The 19,639-nt window shown below is 35.3% G+C and overlaps 4 protein-coding genes across 10 annotated transcripts; 3 read left to right on the top strand and 1 right to left on the bottom strand.

The window, feature by feature from the left end:
- Positions 1 to 1,142: 1,142 nt before the first annotated feature.
- Positions 1,143 to 8,392, top strand: LOC109819279 (MATE efflux family protein). Of its 6 annotated transcripts, none has more exons than XR_002241514.3 (16): positions 1,143 to 1,298; positions 1,430 to 1,757; positions 1,826 to 1,968; positions 2,062 to 2,205; positions 2,281 to 2,456; positions 2,599 to 2,734; positions 3,648 to 3,744; positions 3,830 to 3,930; positions 5,426 to 5,589; positions 5,912 to 5,983; positions 6,133 to 6,249; positions 6,343 to 6,438; positions 6,530 to 6,651; positions 7,425 to 7,482; positions 7,620 to 7,860; positions 8,105 to 8,392. XR_002241514.3 is itself a non-coding variant. In XM_083063496.1 (15 exons), the coding sequence occupies exons 2-15, from the start codon at positions 1,489 to 1,491 to the stop codon at positions 8,114 to 8,116; spliced, it is 1,707 nt and encodes a 568-aa protein (XP_082919622.1). In that variant the 5' UTR covers positions 1,143 to 1,298; positions 1,430 to 1,488; the 3' UTR covers positions 8,117 to 8,392. The 6 variants fall into 6 exon arrangements, 2 of the variants coding, with proteins under 2 accessions (XP_082919622.1, XP_029124875.1); XR_014429568.1 differs by having other exon boundaries at positions 7,610 to 7,860; XR_014429566.1 differs by having other exon boundaries at positions 7,425 to 7,512.
- Positions 8,393 to 9,417: 1,025 nt separating this feature from the next.
- On the bottom strand, positions 9,418 to 11,126 carry LOC109819281 (isocitrate dehydrogenase [NAD] regulatory subunit 1, mitochondrial). Of its 2 annotated transcripts, none has more exons than XM_020384963.3 (4): positions 10,526 to 11,114; positions 10,209 to 10,448; positions 10,041 to 10,119; positions 9,418 to 9,967 (listed from the first exon to the last, which is right to left on the bottom strand). In XM_020384963.3, the coding sequence occupies exons 1-4, from the start codon at positions 10,997 to 10,999 to the stop codon at positions 9,693 to 9,695; spliced, it is 1,068 nt and encodes a 355-aa protein (XP_020240552.1). In that variant the 5' UTR covers positions 11,000 to 11,114; the 3' UTR covers positions 9,418 to 9,692. The 2 variants fall into 2 exon arrangements, with proteins under 2 accessions (XP_020240552.1, XP_020240553.1); XM_020384964.3 differs by having other exon boundaries at positions 9,809 to 9,977; positions 10,526 to 11,126.
- A 415-nt stretch (positions 11,127 to 11,541) lies between these two features.
- On the top strand, positions 11,542 to 13,519 carry LOC109819283 (Phosphoglycerate mutase family protein). Its single transcript, XM_020384967.3, has 6 exons — positions 11,542 to 11,699; positions 11,767 to 11,847; positions 12,048 to 12,176; positions 12,283 to 12,345; positions 12,560 to 12,684; positions 13,114 to 13,519. Exons 1-6 carry the CDS (start codon positions 11,616 to 11,618, stop codon positions 13,304 to 13,306), a joined length of 675 nt encoding a protein of 224 aa, XP_020240556.1. The 5' UTR covers positions 11,542 to 11,615; the 3' UTR covers positions 13,307 to 13,519.
- A 453-nt stretch (positions 13,520 to 13,972) lies between these two features.
- LOC109819273 (zinc finger protein ZAT3) lies at positions 13,973 to 15,933 on the top strand. Its single transcript, XM_020384947.3, has one exon. It carries the CDS (start codon positions 15,051 to 15,053, stop codon positions 15,789 to 15,791), a length of 741 nt encoding a protein of 246 aa, XP_020240536.3. The 5' UTR covers positions 13,973 to 15,050; the 3' UTR covers positions 15,792 to 15,933.
- Positions 15,934 to 19,639: the final 3,706 nt, after the last annotated feature.

The following is a 19,639-nucleotide window of genomic DNA, read 5'->3' as shown; positions in this document are numbered from 1 at the left end:
TTCACAATTTGATGGAGCGTTCACACTGCAATCGTTCCTTATAAATAGCAAGCCACTCCGTTCATTTTATGCATCCAACGAAAGCATAAACACTTGTAGGAAAATTGAGAGAGAGAGTGATTCTTAATTTTCTGGGTATAGTTGGGTCATGGGTTGTGAGTGGTTGTAAGTATTTTGAGAGATTGTGAGTGTTCTGTAAACACTATTTATATTTCCCTTTTTCAGTAAAATATCTGCAGCAGCCCGGAGACGTAGGCAGAGTTGGCCGAACTCCGTTATCAATTTTGTGTGTGCTATTAGTCCACAATTATTTTTGCTCCATTCTCAAATCTGAAGTTACGGGAAAGATCAGCGTAATTTTTCCTAACATGTTCTTCTTTTAAAAAATCATTTAAAATTAGAGCTCATATTTTCTCAACTTTACATGATTCATTAAAGAAAATAAAACAATCATGTGAGAAAAAAAATCAAATCAACTTTAAATAGTGATCATGTGTAAATCTAAATTTAAGGTGTCATAATAGAGGTGTGGTTTTGTTTGCCTTTGCTGCCAATATTGGCTTCTACTATGTGATTCAAGCATAATTGTGGGTCATATATATTAGGGTGACTCTTGGAATAGAGCATACAGGAGGGTTTTGGTGGAGACGAACTCTTTAAATGTAATAGCTTTTCTTCAACAAGGTTGTGGGTCTTATCACCTATGTAGGGGACAATCTGAGTTGGTTTCATGTCTTTTGGGGAGCAAATCAAGTTGTTGATAAGTTAGCTAGTTTTGGATTATCTTTAAGTGATAGTTTGATAATTTTTTTTTATGTTGTTTTGCCTTTCTGTATTTTGCTTGTTAACGTTAACGATGATATAATTTTTGTTTCTTTTTCTCACGAGTTTAATTGATTTTTGTTAAAGTATTATCCCCTTCAATTAAAAAAATATAAATTATATTTTAAATTTTAAATAAATAATTTATATTATAAAAAATATTTTTAATTATTGATAGTTCATTTCAAAATATTAAAATTTAATTCATAAATAAATATAATAATTAAAAATAAAAATAAATAAAAAAAATAAAAATCTCTAAAAATATCCCTATAAAAAAATAACTCTTAAAAATATTTTCCATAAAAGAATATATGTTGGGGTTCTCTTACTTGATAAATTCTCCCGTTTTTTATAAAATTAAAACTTAGTGGAGCTGTTCAAATTTATAAGATGTGGCAAGAATATAGAAACGGTTAAAGAGAGAGAATGTGAGCGTAGCGGTCAGTAGAGTGGAGAAGGTTTGAGAGGAAAAGGTTAGTTGTTGTGTTGTCTGTGGGCTGCAACCTGGCCCATAGTTTTATAAATTTAAAATAATTAGTAATAATTAATCATTAATTGATATTTGGATGATGTTGTTTTGGTTTCGTTGTGACGGTTGGCGAAGGTGACGATGGAGTGAACTTTGTTTGTGTTGCTCTTGCTCCCAACCAACAGCAACAGGCGATGATGGAGGTTACCCATTTGACCACCTCTCGTTCCGTGTCTCAATGTCATCACGGCTTTGCCAGAAGACCTTTCCAATGCACACACAACCATATTAGATATGGTTACGGCCCGCACTTCCTGCGCCATCGCCTCTCCGCGCCGTTCAAAACGCTTCTTCGCTCTAAGCCCTCTTCCCTTCGTCCCATCCACTTCACTTCTCAGGACCAACAACACGCTCTTCTCACTAATTCAGACGAGGATGATCAGCTTCAGCCCAATCCCGCTGAGTAAGACCTATTTTCACTTCTTCTTTTGTTACGCGCACGAACACTAATAATATCTTCAATTCTTTCAGTCAATTGCCACCCCATCAAAATCAAAAACCTCAGAATGTGGATATCAAGCGAGAGCTTCTATTGCTGTCTTTGCCCGCCGTTGCCAGTCAGGCAATTGATCCCTTGGCTCAGTTGATGGAAACCGCTTACATTGGTCGACTCGGTTTGCACCTTTCCTAAACCTAATCCTATCGCTCTCCACTATTCTATCATTTCTACTTCAATTCATTTCCTGTTATCTATTATTCATTCATAGGCACTGTGGAATTGGCTTCTGCGGGTGTTTCCATGTCCATCTTTAACATCATTTCTAAGCTCTTTAATATTCCCCTTCTAAGTGTTGCTACTTCCTTTGTTGCCGAGGACTTAGCTAAGGCTTCTACTCAAGATTCTGCTTCAGGTGTCCACCTTTTTCATTCAGCTCCCTCGCTGCATTCTCATCCTTATCTAATGCCATTATTCACTTCCGCTGCAGATGAAGCTGGTCTTCAAAATAGTGGCAATGGTAAACCTTTCAAAAGAGTTTCTCAGAGAAAGCAACTATCCTCTGTCTCCACTGCTTTGCTATTGGCACTGGGCCTTGGCATTTTTGAGGCTTTAGCTATGTCCCTGGGATCTGGAGCATTTCTACATTTAATTGGTGTATCAGCAGTATGTTTTCACCTTATGCGTTTATTTATTATACCTAGTTAAATGTGGGATACTTTTTGTTGCTAATACTGATTACAACTCTATATAACCTTTCTCTTCAATCCTGTTTTAAATATGTGATTTGTAATCTTCTTTTCAACAGCAAAATCCAACACGTGTTCCGGCACAGCATTTTCTATCTTTAAGAGCTGTTGGCGCTCCTGCAGTCGTACTTTCTTTGGCTCTTCAAGGCATTTTCCGTGGTTTTAAGGATACCAAAACTCCTGTTATATGTTTAGGCAAGTGTTTGGATTAGCGTGTGTTTCTTTGTTAATATTGTTTGCATGTACTCTAATACCTTCCGTTGCCATTATCAGCTCCAAAGTTCAACATTTTCTTATCCTTTTGAAGGATCATGCTATACAACAATTCGTGAATACATTATTATTATTATTATTATTATTATTAACTAACTCGCATAAATCACTGAAAAATAAATTTCCCATCATTGCATCCAATCCTTGCTTCGGTAATAATCTGTTCCACTTCAAAAATTGACTTTGTCTTAGCCTTTTGAAGGCCTTTCTTATGGTCATGATTCTTGAGAAATTGAATAACTTGAATTTTCTCATGAGCTCACAAAAGCCACTGAAAAATATACTCGGTGTTGCAGCCATACTACCCACTGTTTCCTATTGCCAGTGCTTAGGTTATGGTTTTAAGGATTGCATACAAAAAAGCCTTTCTATACAAGACGTTAATAATAATCTATTGGGAAAGTTGGAAGCTAACTGTGAATTGTTAGTAAATGGTAGGAAGCTCGAGATGATAAGATGGCAATACCATTCTGATTAATTGTGTTTGGAACATGCTTATACTGATCATAGAGCTACTTAAATTAATGCATTAAGTTCACCCAATGATGTAAACAGAAAATTATGCGTACAACTTTGAAGCTGGACTTTGCTCCTTCGGATTTTTTTATGATAATTTTTCCCCTATCCAGCATTTATCACGAGTACATACAACTCTAAGGAATTTACAAAATTATCATAGCATGTTTTGCTGAAGAGTATCTTGAAAAATAATTTTAGATTTTTATATCTGAAGTGTTCTTGTTGTTTTATTTTCTTCTAAGATAGATTAAAACTTAAATTTTGTCATTATATTGTAAGTATGTATGTTTGTGCTAATCCCTCTAAGAAAATGCAGGCATTGGTAACTTTTCAGCTGTCTTTTTATTTCCCTTACTTATGTATTACTTTCGGTTGGGTGTAACTGGTGCAGCCATTTCCACAGTTCTCTCTCAGTAAGTCCTTTTCAAAAGCATTATTTTCTTATTCTATTTCTTGACTTGATTTAACTCTAATTAGGATGGAATTTTTATACCTCAGATATATTGGGGCCGCATTGATGATCTGGTGTCTGAATAAGCGAGCTGAGTTACTACCTCCAAAGATGGGAGATCTGCAATTTGGCAGTTACATTAAATCTGGTGAGGATTTGTCTCTTTCTGGGTGGTTTCTGTTTTCTTATTTTGTGTTGCTAAAACCTGAGATGAAAGAGTGTTGCTATAATAATTTTCTCTTCCTTGAAAAAAGTAAGAAAAAAAGGGAATATAATAATGAGTTAATCACTTATATACTGCCAGTGTAAAGTTTTTTTACACTGGCAACCAATTATATCTTTTAATTGTGTCATGTCACTGTAAACACATTTACTTTTAACAGTGACATGGCACAATTAAAAAATATAATTGGTTACTAGTGTAAAAAAACTTTACACTGACAGTGTATAGGTGATTAACTCTATAACAATTAGGTACTAAATGCAATCTCAAACACTGTTTTTATGGCAAATTCCAATCAAAAGATCTCACCTCCATTTTTTTTACCTGTTTCTGTTTTGTAAATTTTCATTTTTAAAGGAAATAGCATTGATAGAACAAGTGAGTGTTTGGAATGGATTATTTTTAGAGATTATTTCAATATTCAATTATAGATATAATTGATTATTGATTTAATCAATTATGCCTAAAAATTATATTTGAATATTTAGGTGAAAAGTGATTTTATAATAATATATTTCATTTGAATTTTCTAAAATAATCAATTATTTTACAATAAAATTACAAAAAAAAAAGGATATTAAGTTATTTGTAGTAGTTGATTTTGTATTTAAATTAATAAAAACAATTCTCATGAAGAATGCAGAATTATAAATCTAAGCTATACAATCATACATAAATGGTTAAGATTAAAAGTTAGTTAGTGGTCATATGACTACTTAAAAATGTAATGTGTATCTTTTAATCTTGACAATTCAACCATACTTACATGTCTCTTATTGAATATTTGTCGTTCAAGTTAAGAATACAAGATCACTGGCATCTGAAACATGATTCTTTTCTGAATCAGAAATTGGTAAATTATGGTAGGTACAATCTGATTTAGAAAAGATTAATGTTTCAGATGCCATCGAACTTTTAGTCTCGACTTGAATGATAAATGTTCAATAAGAATAATAACAAGTTATTTTTGACATAGCAAAATTTGTTTGGGAGATGGAGCAACCTCAAGAAACTTAAGTAATTTTCTGGAAAAGGCACTTGTGAGCTTAAGAAAATGCTGATCTCTGTTACTGCAATAAAATGGATGTCAGTCACTTATTGGATTTCCCAGGTGAAAATAATGAATGTTCAGAGGTCCAAAGCTTAGAAGAAATCTGACTAATGTAATTGAAAATCTTATAGATGAAGTTGAGGATGATTTAGTATCTTTGGAACCAATCATGCAAAGGGAAGAATTCAGAGAGGCAACGACTCTTCGCATTTTTTTTGTTGTAATTCAAGAACATAATACCAGAGCTTTTAAATTCAATGAGAATAAATAGACATGCTACTTTAAATTTCAAGAAGAAAAAACAATAGATTCCTATTATTCTGTTAGGTTAATGTTGCTGTTTCAGTGATGATCTGTGGGCTGCTACAGGTGGTTTCCTTCTTGGTAGAACACTTGCTGTTCTTTCAACCATGACATTGGGGACATCAATGGCTGCTCGTCATGGTCCAGTAGCTATGGCTGCACATCAGATATGTTTGCAAGTATGGTTGGCTGTTTCCCTTCTTACAGATGCATTGGCTGCATCTGGTCAGGTATTGAATCATCCATTATGAAAGTTTGTATATTTTTCAATCATTTCATCTAGTAATAATACTATCTTGTCTTGCAATGAAGCAAGTTAAGTCATCAAAATCCAGACTATAATGGAATAATACAAACATAACTTTGTTGTAGTTGTTACTCTTAATTAGACAGGCTTTGTTGAACAACTTGGGAAGATTTTCAGTTGGTTTTACTTTGACACTTTTTTACATTTTTAAGTCAGTTTCTTTTAAGCTTGGCATTTACTTACTTCATTACTGCTTATTGTTTGTATATCCCTTTTTACTTATATTGCTATGTTATTATTTGTAGGCCCTTATTGCAAGTTCTGTATCCAGACGTGAATACAAAGTTGTGAAGGAAATTACTAGTTTTGTATTGAAGGTAAGTGTTTCTTTTTTATGCATTGAATTTTGAGCCTTTGATGTCTTTCATTCATTAGTTATTCTCAGAATTTATGTAAGCTATAGTCGTTTAACTTTGTAAAAGGAAGTTTTATGAAATTTTTTGAGAACCTGATTTTGTCTTTCCAGATTGGACTGGTAATGGGTATTGGCTTGGCTGCAATTCTGGGTGCATCGTTTGGATCTTTATCGACCATTTTTACTCAGGACTTTGAAGTCTTGCAGGTGGTCAGAACTGGGGTGTTGGTATGTATGTTATTGCTGATTGATTTGTCAGTATTTGTTTGTGTTTGTCTATACTTCTGCCTCAGATTTACTCTTGTCTGTGATTGTTGCTAGTTTGTCAGTGCTTCTCAACCATTTAATGCACTGGCATATATTTTTGATGGTCTCCATTACGGTGTTTCTGATTTCCGATATGCTGCTTTCTCCATGGTAAGTTGTTTGCTTTTCGAAATGTGTTACAATGTTTCTTTCCTAGTACATATCCTGCTAGATGTTAACTTTGATGATAATTGCTTCACAGATGTTTGTGGGAGCAGCCTCCTCTGCATTCTTGGTATTTGCACCTTCACGTTTTGGCCTTCATGGTGTATGGCTGGGCTTAACTCTCTTCATGGCTCTTCGTGCAGCAGCTGGTTCTGTCAGGTAAAATAGCACATAAACATTGTGTGTATTGGGAAGAAATGTTTCATGTTGTTTCTATCTTGTTAGAACAAAAAATAGGTTACTCTACCCATTGTATGACTATGTTAACTTCATACTTCTATTTATCCATCTATGATTAGAATATTTTGTTATACATCTTGGGCTAACAACAAATTTGATCTGATAATATTTAAATGAGAAGTATGCAATAATATGCATGATTGAGCATACTATCATGGACGAGTGCCATGATTGAACCTTTAATGAATTTCTGATAAAAAAAAAAATCACCAAGAACCTGCCAATTCTGCACTGACCAACTGTTCTGATACCAGTTGATAGAACTGGTATCATAATAGTGAAGAAGAACAATTTTTTAATGAATGAATCTGGGGAGAAGCCCTTAGGGAGCAATAGATGATTCCGTATATTTCAGAAAGTCTGAATCAACTCCATACACTGTTTACAATTATTCCTATTTATAGGCAGATATTGGTTTACAACCTATAACTGAAACCCACGTTTAATGGGCCTAATTTGTTGCAGGTCCATTCCCCTTCTTTTAAGTCAAATCCTTGCATTTCTTTGACCATCTAACCTAATTTACTAATGACTAACATAACTGATGGATATCTATCAGTATCACTCTGTCCTTTCAGTAGATTTGCTTATGCTATTAGTGTGGCTCTATTATTGCATTGTCTAGCTGTGCTTTTAAATTTATTTATTTTTATCCTTTTGTGGTTGAATCCTTTGTGCTTTTAAATTTTCAGATTACTATCAAAGAATGGTCCTTGGTGGTTTCTTCACAGGGATTTACAAATTGCAGAGGTCAATGTCTACTTCAACAATTCCTAACATGTCTCTGCCTTTTGCTGCAGTTAATCATTTTGGGTGTTTATTTTTCTCGCAACTTATGAATATAATAGTGTTAACTTTTTTACCTTTCTGTCCTTAGCATAAATCAGAATGTTAAGATGAATGTGTGGCCATACAAGAAAGGACGTGATACCAAATTATTGTATATGAAAAGATATTGATGTAGCACCAATTATGAAAAAAGATGATAGAAAATCAGTTAAAGTGGTGGTTTGAACATGTTCAAAGAAGGTTATTGGAGCTGTTGGTGAGGAGAGTAGAATGCACGTTTAGTCTTGTGAAAAGGAGGAGATGGATAGCAAGGAGGACATTGGGAAGGGAAATCACATGGTAAATAACATCTATGAAGATTTGGTCTTTAATCGAGTAGAATGTTGTGTATTCCCTGTAGCTAGCCTCACCTAGTATAGTAAGACTTTGTTGATATTATTGTAAATTTATTGGTGAACTAGGGCGTGCTTAATCCCGTTAATCAGATATTGAGGAAAACAATTTATAATTTATAATTTTTTTCTGTTGGTTAATATTATGTGACGAGGCTCTTAACATTCTTGATGGATATTCGTGCTTGCAGGTGGTCTCATGAGTCTGAAGGTGGAGAATATATGGATGAAACACTGGAAGTGACATTTTGAAGATGATTTTCATTATCGGATACTATATTTAGATGTTAATTTAGAATTTGGGATTTTCCATTGTGCCCGTTTAGAGAATAGGACATTTTAGAAGCATTTTTTTTATAGGTTCTCGTAATGTAATTCATCATTTGAGTCTTATCAATTGGTGTTATTATATGGCAACTCTTAAGTACATTTTTGTGTAAAGGAAAGTGGTTCAATTTAGTATTTTTTTAAAGCCCAAATCGCATTGCTGGCTGCAGCTTTATCTGGTCATATAGATAAACAGACCCTCCTGGTTATACACACATGACCTTCATAATTTTCACTATCAAATCTTGTTTGTTCTTATTTCGTTTTAAGCGTCCTTGTTTTCTAATTGTATCATATATACTCCCATGTTAATGGAAAAGGATTTTTGAATAGTTTTTTTTTTTGGAAAAGAGTAGAACAAAAGTGTGCATAATAACAAGTCGAAAATAAATATCTTCTCAAGTTATTTCGCTTCATCTAATGACAGAAACTGAATGCAAATTGGATTTGACTGAATTTCCTTCAATATTTAGTGAAGATCCTAGGGTATGTGTTGCATTTTTAAGACTCTAGTTGCAACAACAATGGTAATTACATGCTATCAAAAAAAAAAAAAACAGTGGTATTTACATAACTAATAGTTTCATATTTACGTCTTTTATATCAAAGATAACGACCGTTGAATATATAATTGGATGGAGAGTGAGAAAATCCAAAAAGTTCAACGTGGATGAAAAATGTTTATTTGTATATCTATTGACAAAGAATCATATTTATTCAATTGATATCAATTATGAAAAGTGATACTGCTTCCGTACAATCTCCAATATAAAACAACAGAACTTTTCATGATGAAAGAAGATAATATAATTTTTCATATTCTGGAATTTTCTCACGCCCCATGAGAGAGAAAAGCAAGACATAAGTTGGGTAACTTGGTTCTTTCTTGAATCTATTCATATCAATTTGTAAACTCAATTGAAATTAGCTCAAGTCATGTCAGTGTTTGATATTTTAGGGTATTAATTTTTTCTAAACTTTTCTACTTCCTTGCATAATTAATTATCTCAAGTGATGATCCAACACAACACACAAGAAGGTAATAACAAGAACCTTCGTGACAAAAAAATAAAGAGGCAGTGTTTCAATCAACATTACATTACAGAAAAGAACTGCAGCTGCAGCCTCTTATTTCATTGGGTGGATCAAAGTTATGAAACTTTAGAGACGTGTCGCATCGCAATCAAACGAAAGTTAATTAAAATTGTTTAAGCCCGAACCTAGCCTCCCGAATGCAAGAAGCTAGGGGCAGGCAAATGAAAGTTACAAGTGTCACAGAATGCATGTCTGTCTGAAGAAACATTATTACATGAGAAAGGCGAGCAAAAATTAAGGCGAATTGTTGTTCCGATAATATAGGGGGGCGAATGGTGAGAAATAGGAAAAGAAATTTACAAAGTTTTATTGCAAAAAGTGTGAGTGAAATGGCAGGAAAGATTGAAGAAGAATTTACTAGCCGAGGTTGGCAATGACAGCATCAACAATTTCCTGTGTATTGCTGTCTCCACCAAGATCTTTAGTCCTGTACTTCCCCCCTGAAATGACACGCTTCACAGCAGTCTCAAGACGGTCAGCAAATGAAGGAAACTGAAGATGCCTCAACATCATGGCCGATGAGAGTAGCAGAGCCACTGGATTAGCCTTTTTCTGCTCCACCATATTCTCATTTCCCACATTCCCTGCCGATGCACCTTGCTCAAACACCGCGTGGTCAGCCCCAACGTTCCCTGCAGTACACTATTAATTACTCATCTATCAATCATCTGTCATTGCAATTTCCAAGTACATTGTGATTATTACCTCCTGGCATGACACCAGTGCCTCCGGCAATACCAGCTGCCGTATTAGCCACTAGATTTCCATAAAGATTAGGAGTGACCTAAGATTAAAAAAAATATAAAAAAAAAAAAAGATATGAGAGAGGAACGGAAGATGATCTATACTTAACAGTTAACAGTTAACACTAACCATAACATCGAACTGCTCGGGTTTGGAGACAAGTTGCATGCAGCAATTATCGACAATAATCTCGTTGTACTTGATACCAGGATATTTGGTTGCAACCTGTCGGCAAGATTCTAGAAAGAGACCATCTGCGAGTTTCATGATGTTGGCTTTATGGACGGCGGTGACTTTCTTCCTGTTATTCAGGTATGCATACTCGAAGGCATATTTTGCAATACGTTGGGAGCAGAACTTGGACATAACCTGATCCAAAGACAAAGTTGTAAGTAAATTGAAAATGAAATGAGAGAAAAGCAATAAGTATAAGTAAGAAAGATTGCCTTGAGGCTCTCGACAACGCCAGGAACGACCTCGTGCTCGAGGCCAGCGTACTCGCCCTCGGTGTTCTCCCGGATGACGACGATGTCGACGTTGTGGTGGCGCGTGGGCAAGCCAGGCAAGTTGAAGCAGTTGACGAGGGAAGCGTAGAGATCGAGGTCCTTTCTGAGCTGGACGTTGAGGGAGCTGACTCCACCACCCACCGGAGTCCTGAGCCCACCCTTGAGGCACACCTTGTTCTTCCTAATCGATTCCAGCACCTCCTCCGGAACACGCCTCATGTCCCCGTGTACCTCGTACTTCTCGAAGTAAAGCGGCGCGTGCATCGCCTCCATCACCTGCTCCACCGCGTTCGTCACCAGAGGCCCAATTCCGTCCCCTGGTATCAGCGTCACCCCCCGCGGCGCCCCGTCCCCCGGTCGAGGCATATACGTCACGCTCCTTCTTATTTGCTTCATCGCCTGCATCGCTGACATTCTTACTTTACTAACTTCCTCCCTCCGATCTGATCCCACCTCACAAAGGTAAGCAACTTTACTTCACCATCTGCTCTTTCCAATTTCCATTAATGCCCCTCTTCTTTACTCTAATGTCTAATCCAAACCACACCATCATTTTTTCTTTTTCTGAAATAAAAGGGAATATTTATTTTTAGGAAACCATATGCTCATGCTCATGCTCATGGTGCTATTACAATTTCCATATGCTACTTAATACACACTCTTTTAACCTTTTATTTGAATTTATTGAAAATAGTAAAACCATAAGAGATAATTGTTAAATATTTTTTCATAATAAGTATTGTATTAGAATAAAAAATTCATCTTAAAATAAGTATTACAATATCTTTTTAGTATAGTAATAATTGTTTTTTTTAGTATTGTGTAAAATTATTACTTCATTCCTTTATTTATTTATTAATTTTTTATTTGTATAAAATAATCTAAGAATACACTCGGAAGAAATAAGTTTGGAGACACATCCTCTATTATGATTTTTCAATAAATTTCGAATTAAAAAGGGCTGTTCCCATAATTAGAATTAACAGTACAAGTACAGGAGAGGGGGAAAAGGATAGGTTTAGGTAAAGAAATGTGGATTGCGAAGAACAAATACTGGGTTCTGAGGCATGGCAAGAGCATTCCCAACGAGCGAGGCCTCATCGTTTCTTCCATGGTTTTCATCTGCCTTTTAAATCTTATCGATTCATGGCATTGCATGGCTTATTAAACTTGAATCGCAGGAAAATGGGACGCGCCCTGAATACCAACTGGCGTCCGACGGTGTGGATCAGGCGCAACTCGCTGCTAAATTATTCCAAAAGGTAAATGGATCCACTCTCATTTTTCTCTAATTAAGCCCGATATCCGCAATTGCTAGATGCCCTTTCATTTTCGCGACATGCACTGGATTCTCTGTGACTCTAGATTTTTATGTCAAAAACCATGCCAATTTCAATTTCCTTTAACCTTGCCATCTTCTCTATAACCTAGGGATAAGCTTAACTTTGTTCATCATGCACAGGAGCTAGAGGCTAATAATATACCGCTTGCTAATGTACGCATTTGCTATTCCCCATTCTCAAGAACTAGCCACACCGCCAAAGTTGTTGCAGCTGTCTTGGATCTTCCTTTTGACAGTCCCCAGTGTAAGGTAAGCAATTCAGCCGCTGCAACTGCAAGAACCCACGTTCCCACTTCTATCAATTTTCATTTATTTTCTCTCTCAATATCATATATATCTGTTTTCCTCTAAGCAGGTGATCGAAAATCTTCGAGAACGCTACTTTGGTCCTTCATTTGAACTTTTGTCGCATGATAAAGTAAGTGATGCTCAATGCCACTTTCTTCACCTGTTGGAAGGGCTTTTTATCTGTTCTCTGCATCATTTTTGTTATAGAAATCTTGGATGTTCGGAATATTTGTCAGGTTCTAATTCAGTTCATTACCACTATTTAAAGATTCTGGTGCATATAAGTATTCTCAAACCAACTGTAGTTTGCAACTCATTGATTTTCTCTTTCCTTTTATCAACAGTATGCAGAGATTTGGGATATAGATGAAAAAGATCCACTTGTTGGGCCAGAAGGAGGGGAAAGTGTCAAGGATGTTGCTTGTAGACTTACAAGCGCAATGGCCGTTATGGAATCAGAATTTGAAGGGTTGTAATTTCTGTCTAAAATATCAGTAGAAGGTCTTCTAGTAATATGTGCAACAAATCTATTGGCGGCCTGCAGTTATTTCATGCTGCCAAAACACACTTTAAATTTAGAACCGTTAGAACATAGTGATCTAACATAGTGCCCATTTGTTTTAAACTTTTAACGTTTAGATTGATTTTGATAGAATTAAGTTTAAACCGTTAGAACGTAATTCGGATGTGTATCCAAATTAATCTCAGCCGTACATTTATATTGAAACATTGGAAAGTGTGAAAATTGATTTTCTAAGGTCAAAAGAAACCTGTATTCTGCCTGTTGTTACAAAATGGAGTATTATTCTTGATGGAGATGTTCATATTTCCTAAAGTATGTCTTGGTATTTTTAATTCATATTCTATCGGCTAATGCAATTCTTTCCGCATCTTGCAGATGTGCAATTTTGGTTGTCAGCCATGGGGATCCCCTGCAAATCTTGCAAACAATTCTTCATGCAGCTAATCAACTCAAGGAACCCACAGATAATGACCTAGCATCAACACTAAAGGCAGTTCAGGTGGCACCCATCTTGTCTCAGCACCGCAAATATGCATTGCTTACCGCAGAGCTCAGGGCAGTTATTTGAGATTTTAGGTTTAGGAGAAAGGCAACAGGTCTCCTAGAAAGAATCATGCGAGATCCCTGTATGATCTCATTTCAGAATTCAAAACAGCTCCCTTGTAATTTTTTAGGAACCGGGATCTAATCTCGTTTTGGTCCCTATTCCATTTATTAGGTTATTGAATATTTGGCGAATAATTTCAATCGGGAATAGCATGACATCTGATGTTAATTTCAACCAGAACCTCAGTCACGGCCGAACATTTTGCACATAATTCCTCCCAGTGTGAGTGATTACGCCTCGTCAGCACCTGGTACTGGGATCACAAAATCCAGCAATTTTCACCTAGGACCAAAAGCTATCCTGTGAAGTATTCATTTTGGTTTTTCTTTAGCAACCAGCAAAGGCCTCCAATCTGGTAGGCCACGTACATTTGATCACCACCACTATTAATATCATGGTTGAATAATGTTTGTACGTGGGTTGAGCTCAACTAATCAGTTATTGGGCTTGGCCATTTGCCAGGAGAGTCTACAACCTTCCTGTTGTGGTAGAGAATTATGATGAGATCAAGTGTTGGGCTTGGCCATTCCACGAGAGTTTAAATGCAAAAGTGAGATTTAGTAGAATTGAAGCGACTATTAGACTTACTATTCATATAAATATTTGATTTATAAAATTAAGTCATTCTAAATACAACACTACAAAATCATCAATAGTGTTAAGTATATACTCTTCTATTCCATGACTACTTAAATTATTGTTGATTAATTTGTTAGAGTTAACTAATAAATTATTTTTTATGGGAAAGATTTTTTAAAAATTATTTATTATACTTAAATCAATTATCAATCCAATCAAATTAATACAATTTTATTGTAAAGCTTCTTTGATTTATTTACATTTCAAAGCATCATATAATAGTTACTTTTAAACTTTGATGATTGGATGAAAATTGGTTCCGCACTTCCCTATCCAAATAAAATTTAGTGGTGAGGTTGAATTAGTATAAGTCCTAAGTTCAAACTATTGCGCTGTATATAACTTGTAGGATAAAAAAATTCTTGTCCGAAATTGATCATGAAAAAATTGTTCAAATTTTGTATCTAAATTAACTTATAAAAATAATATTTTTCTATATAGTAGTAATGTTTAATTAATAAAAGTCTCATTTTATGATTAGTAATTAATTGTCAGTTTGAGACACTGTATAAATATGTCCATAGACAAAAGAAATGATAATGAAAAATATAGTTAAAATATTGCGAATAAGAATTTAACAAGAAAGATTGTGAAAATCTTGACGGTTTAATAGAATTAAAATTTATTGTGAATAAATATTTTAAATATATAAATTATATTTTATATTTAAAATGATTAATTTATGTTCTGATATAATGTTATTTTTAATTATTGGTATTTTAAAAATTAAAATTTGATTTAAAAAAAGATGAAAATGATAAGAGTAAATTTGATTTAAAAAAAGATGAAAATGATAAGAGTAAATTTGATTTAAAAAAAGATGAAAATGATAAGAGTTAAAATATCTAAAGTATTTTTGTTGATTTTTTTTCATATAAAATGTGCTTTAAAAAAAAAAAAAAAACTCTTGAAAATGTTATAAATAAGTCTAAATATAATAAATTATTAACATTTGAGTGATTACTGGCTAATTAATTAAAAAACGTGGGGTAAAAAAAAAAAGATTGAAAAGAAGAAGAAACCGCCAAGTAACCGTCGTATGGGGTACAAAAGGCAATGAGCGTGGATGGGGAAAAGGTTTTGGTTGAATATGAACGCAGAAGCAACTTGTTCGTCTTCTTGTTTATTTGTGGGGAAGAAGCGTAGCAGAATGGGGGATGATGCGTGGAAGGGGAAGAGATCAGAGGCGGAGGGTGAGCCTCGTCCGTGCACGGAATGCGGGAAGAAGTTCTGGTCATGGAAGGCTCTCTTCGGGCACATGCGATGCCACCCTGAGAGGCAGTGGAGAGGGATCAATCCTCCTCCGAATCTGAATCTGATGAGAGCACAACAGCAGCCGCGTGATGAGCAGGTGAGCGTGAGCATGAGCATGAGCATGAGCATGAGCATGAGCATGAGCATGACACAGGAAGACCACGAGGTGGCTGCATGTTTGCTTCTTCTTGCAAATGCAAATGCAAATGCAAATGCAAATGCAAATGCAAATGCAAATGCAAATGCAAATGCGTCTTGTTCTGATCAGTTCGAGTGCTCCAGTTGCAACAAGGTGTTCGGGTCCCACCAGGCTCTGGGAGGGCACCGCGCGAGTCACAAGAACGTGAAGGGGTGTTTCGCCAACAGTGAGGAGAACAACAATGGACACAAGTGCAGCATATGCCAGAGGGTCTTCTCCACTGGGCAGGCTCTTGGAGGCCACAAGCGGTGTCATTGGGACAAACCCTTTCACTCTCTCGACTTGAATCTCCCTCCCCCTTCCTCCTCCTCCTCCTCTCCTCCCCTCACTCTTGATTTGACTTTGGGACTTTAATTAGGTATTACAATACTCCTCTCCTCTTATTGTATCCCTTTTTTAATTCTTATTATTATTCTCTCTCATTCCCTTACCTATATATCTTCATCTTCTCCCATTATTACATTCTTAACAATAATTTTCAATTGCACATATATATATATATGGATCAAACCCTTCCTCTTCATTTATGTTTTATTACACCGCACAACTAGTACTTCATATATATGCTAGAGCCTACAGGTGCAACTTGGGCTCCACTCCTTCTTTAAAACATCAAATATCTTCTTACCATTTAACCCAACACCGCACTTCTCCAATGTTCTGCATCTTATTTACAGCTGCATGCCATTCAGACAATAATAAAGGATCAAATATCAGTATAATAGAATCAAATGTGCATAATAGGGTTATTTATTTTTTTTATTCAAAGGGAATGGAATGAAATTAACCTTTTTTCATTTCATCATAAAATTATCTAAATAATGAACTCATTGTACTTTATTTCGTTTTATTCACTATTAAATATCTAAACCAATTTTATGATGCAGCTCAAACAAAGAGGATACTATTAAATTTATAATTTAACATATATAAATAATAATAATAATAAAAACTCTAAGGCCATTTCACGGTAGAAGTAGAACCCAGTTTGGGTTCTTATTTTACTTTTTTAATTGGATTCTTATTTTACTTTTATGGGCTTGTTACTTCCACGTCAGATTTTAGAACCCAAATCTTAGGGAATCCTCTATAAGAACAGGTACTCTAGCATGGAGAATAGAGTCTTCACTAATAAAAGAACTAAGCAAGAACATGTTATTAATTATTTTAAGAAATCTTTTAAGAACTTGCATTAGATATGTCCTAACACATGAAATTATATATTATCATTAATTATTAAAATTGAGCCATGACTTAGGTTAGGATAATGAAATTTCTAATGGGAGGTTTTAAAGAAAATCAATAAAAGCATAATGTGTGGTATAGTTCAATTCTCACAAAAGAAACCGGATATCAACACAAACTACACACACAACAAAATATGTTTTTCACTTTGATTTTATTTTATTTTATCAGTTTAGCAACTTAAAATAGTCTGGTTCAATTTTGAACACGTTGTCATTTATATGAATATGCACTCAAGTCAAGCTCATGACAGTTCTTTAATGTCACCTAGCTCTACTTATGATTAAAGGACATTTGAGTTTTTAACAGATGCAATAACAGTGATGAAGTAGGCACATAATGAGGCATGAAACCCAGGGGTTGGATATCAATAGCCGCGTGACATTGTCCCACATTAATTGAAAAGGCATCTCACATAGAGATTACAAAATCCTTTATTGTACCAAGTGTCCTTACATTTATCTCTAAAACTTCAGGAATCTCAAATTGTTATAACAAAGGATGCTGGGATGAACTGAGGTTCAAATTATTACACGGTTAAACTAATGATTGAATTGGCATAGCAAAAATAGTTCTTTACAAGTGGCTCAGATCAAGACACCTTCAATGACATTTGACTTTATCAGCAAGCCAAGCTTGGGGAACTCTAATTTCAGGTTTCACTATTAGGCTCAATTGAACCCAAGATGGTCCTAACCACTCAAATCCCTTATAAGGTCGAGGCAAAAATTTGAAGCCCAATAAGCTATTCAATGCCCACACCACATGGTACTTCTCATGTTCGAAACCAAAAAATCCCTATCACTTGTTCACATACTTCACATCAGGAGTTCCAAAATATTAAATAGTAAAAAGGGCTCTCTTTCTATTAGGATTACCCCATAGTTATCGGTTAATGAGCTGAAATGACATGATTATAACTCACGTATATCCAATCACCGTAAATAAAGTACTTCCAACATCATTAGATAAACTTTCTATCCCATATATTGCGTCTTAATACAATTTACATTTACATTGATTTTTGATTTTTTTTACTAAAAATAATGTGTGTTTTTTTTATTTTTTATAAAGAAACTCTTGGAAATTTTTCTAAATTTGTATTTAAACATATTTATTGTATATGGTTGATATACGTACTAACTTGAACATAAGTGTCTTTGAAAGTATTTATGTGTTTCCTTTCTAGAATTGAGAAGGCTGGAGTTAGATCTTATTAAAAGAAAAGAAGAAAAAAAAAAAAAAATGAAGCTATTCACTTTGTCCGTCTATTTATTATCTTACAAAAAGAATGAAGATACGATCATGAATAGTCATTTGAATCTATATAGTTGAAGGAATTCCTTGTTATTGAAGGTATAAACTGTAGAAGAATCCAGCCACCAAAACCAGCCAAACAACTTTCGGTGCTGGTGAAAAAAAATCAAAAGGGAAAATTACGATTTTGCCCCTAAGCTTTAGGATATTTACGAGATTGTCCTTGGAGCTTCAACTATAAATAGGCCTCCCCATTTCACTTGTAAATCAACTCAGAAATTACTCAAAAACACAAGTTTCCTCTTGTAGAGTGAGTGTTTGTTGAGTGAAGAGTTCTGTATTCCCACAATTTGTGGAAGGTGGTAATAAAATATTTTCGGAGTTGGTCCCGTGGATGTAGCCCTAGTGTAAGGGTGAACCACGTAAAATTCTTGTGTTGTCTACTTTCTTTTCTTTCTTTGTCTATCATCATCTAGCTAGTTTTATTTATTTGTTGCCGCCTATATGGCTGGATCCGCCTAAATGGCTGGTTTTATTAACATGTTTCTGCTTTCTTTCCCAACAACTGGTATCAGAGCCGGTTGTTTCTGCTAAACAGCTGGCGAGAGTACTGTTCATGTAAATAGTATTTTGTGTGAAAAAAAAATAATACTATTTACGTGAATAGTGAATAGTACAAATTGGTCTGCGTCACCAATTTGGCGGAAGTGTGCAGAAGCGATCCGAGAAGGCAGAACAAGAAGCAGATAAGTCATGGAGAGCAATATAGGCACCATGGTGAAATTGACGGCAACAAATTATTCATTGTGGAAGTCAATGATGGAGGATCGTCTTAATTTATTGGATCTTTACGATCCAATTGAAGGCGATGGATCGAAACCCGAAAAGATGTCTGATGGTGATTGGAAGAAATTAAAGAAGAAGACTTTAAGTACCATTCGTCAATGGGTAGATATTACTCTCTATAATCAAGTGTCCAAAGAAACAGATCCCCAAGTTCTTTGGAAGAAGCTAGAGAGTATGTACGAGACAAAGAATGCTCAATCAAAAATATTCATGATGCGAAAGCTCATGAATTTGAAACTACAAGAAGGACGAGCCGTAGCGGAGCACCTGAATGACTTCGAAGGCCTAGTCATGCAACTAATTTCAGCAGGCTTAACGCTTGAAGATGAGATGCAAGCATTGCTACTCTTGGGGTCATTACCAGACAGTTGGGATACTTTAGTGGTATCCTTAAGTAATTCTGCACCAGAAGGCAAAGTATCATTGAATATGGTAAGAAATAGCATACTCAATGAGGAGATCCGAAGAAGAGATGTTGCCAAAAATGAGACTCATGCTCTTGTCACAGAACGCAGGAGACGAAGTAAAAGCAGAACACCAAGAGGCCATAGAGATCATTCCAAGTCCAGGGAAAGACGCAGTTGCTACAACTGTGGCAAGCCAGGCCATCTCAAGAAAAATTGTAGATTCTTGAAGAAGGAGATCCAGGACAAGAATCAGGCAAATGACAGAAATACTGCAGCAACAACATCAGCCAGTGATGATGAAATAACACTCTTATGTAATCAAGGAGAGTGTTGTCATATTGCAGAACCAGATGAGGAATGGATTATCGACTCGGCTGCCTCATACCATTGTGTTCCCAAGAGGGAATACTTTACCACCTACAGAAAAGGAGATTTTGGCCACGTGAA

The sequence above is a fragment of the Cajanus cajan genome, chromosome 9 (genome assembly GCF_000230855.2).
Source record: "Cajanus cajan strain Asha chromosome 9, NIPB_CcT2T_4, whole genome shotgun sequence".
NCBI lineage: Eukaryota > Viridiplantae > Streptophyta > Magnoliopsida > Fabales > Fabaceae > Cajanus > Cajanus cajan.
This window is presented reverse-complemented; position numbering and strand designations above follow the sequence as displayed.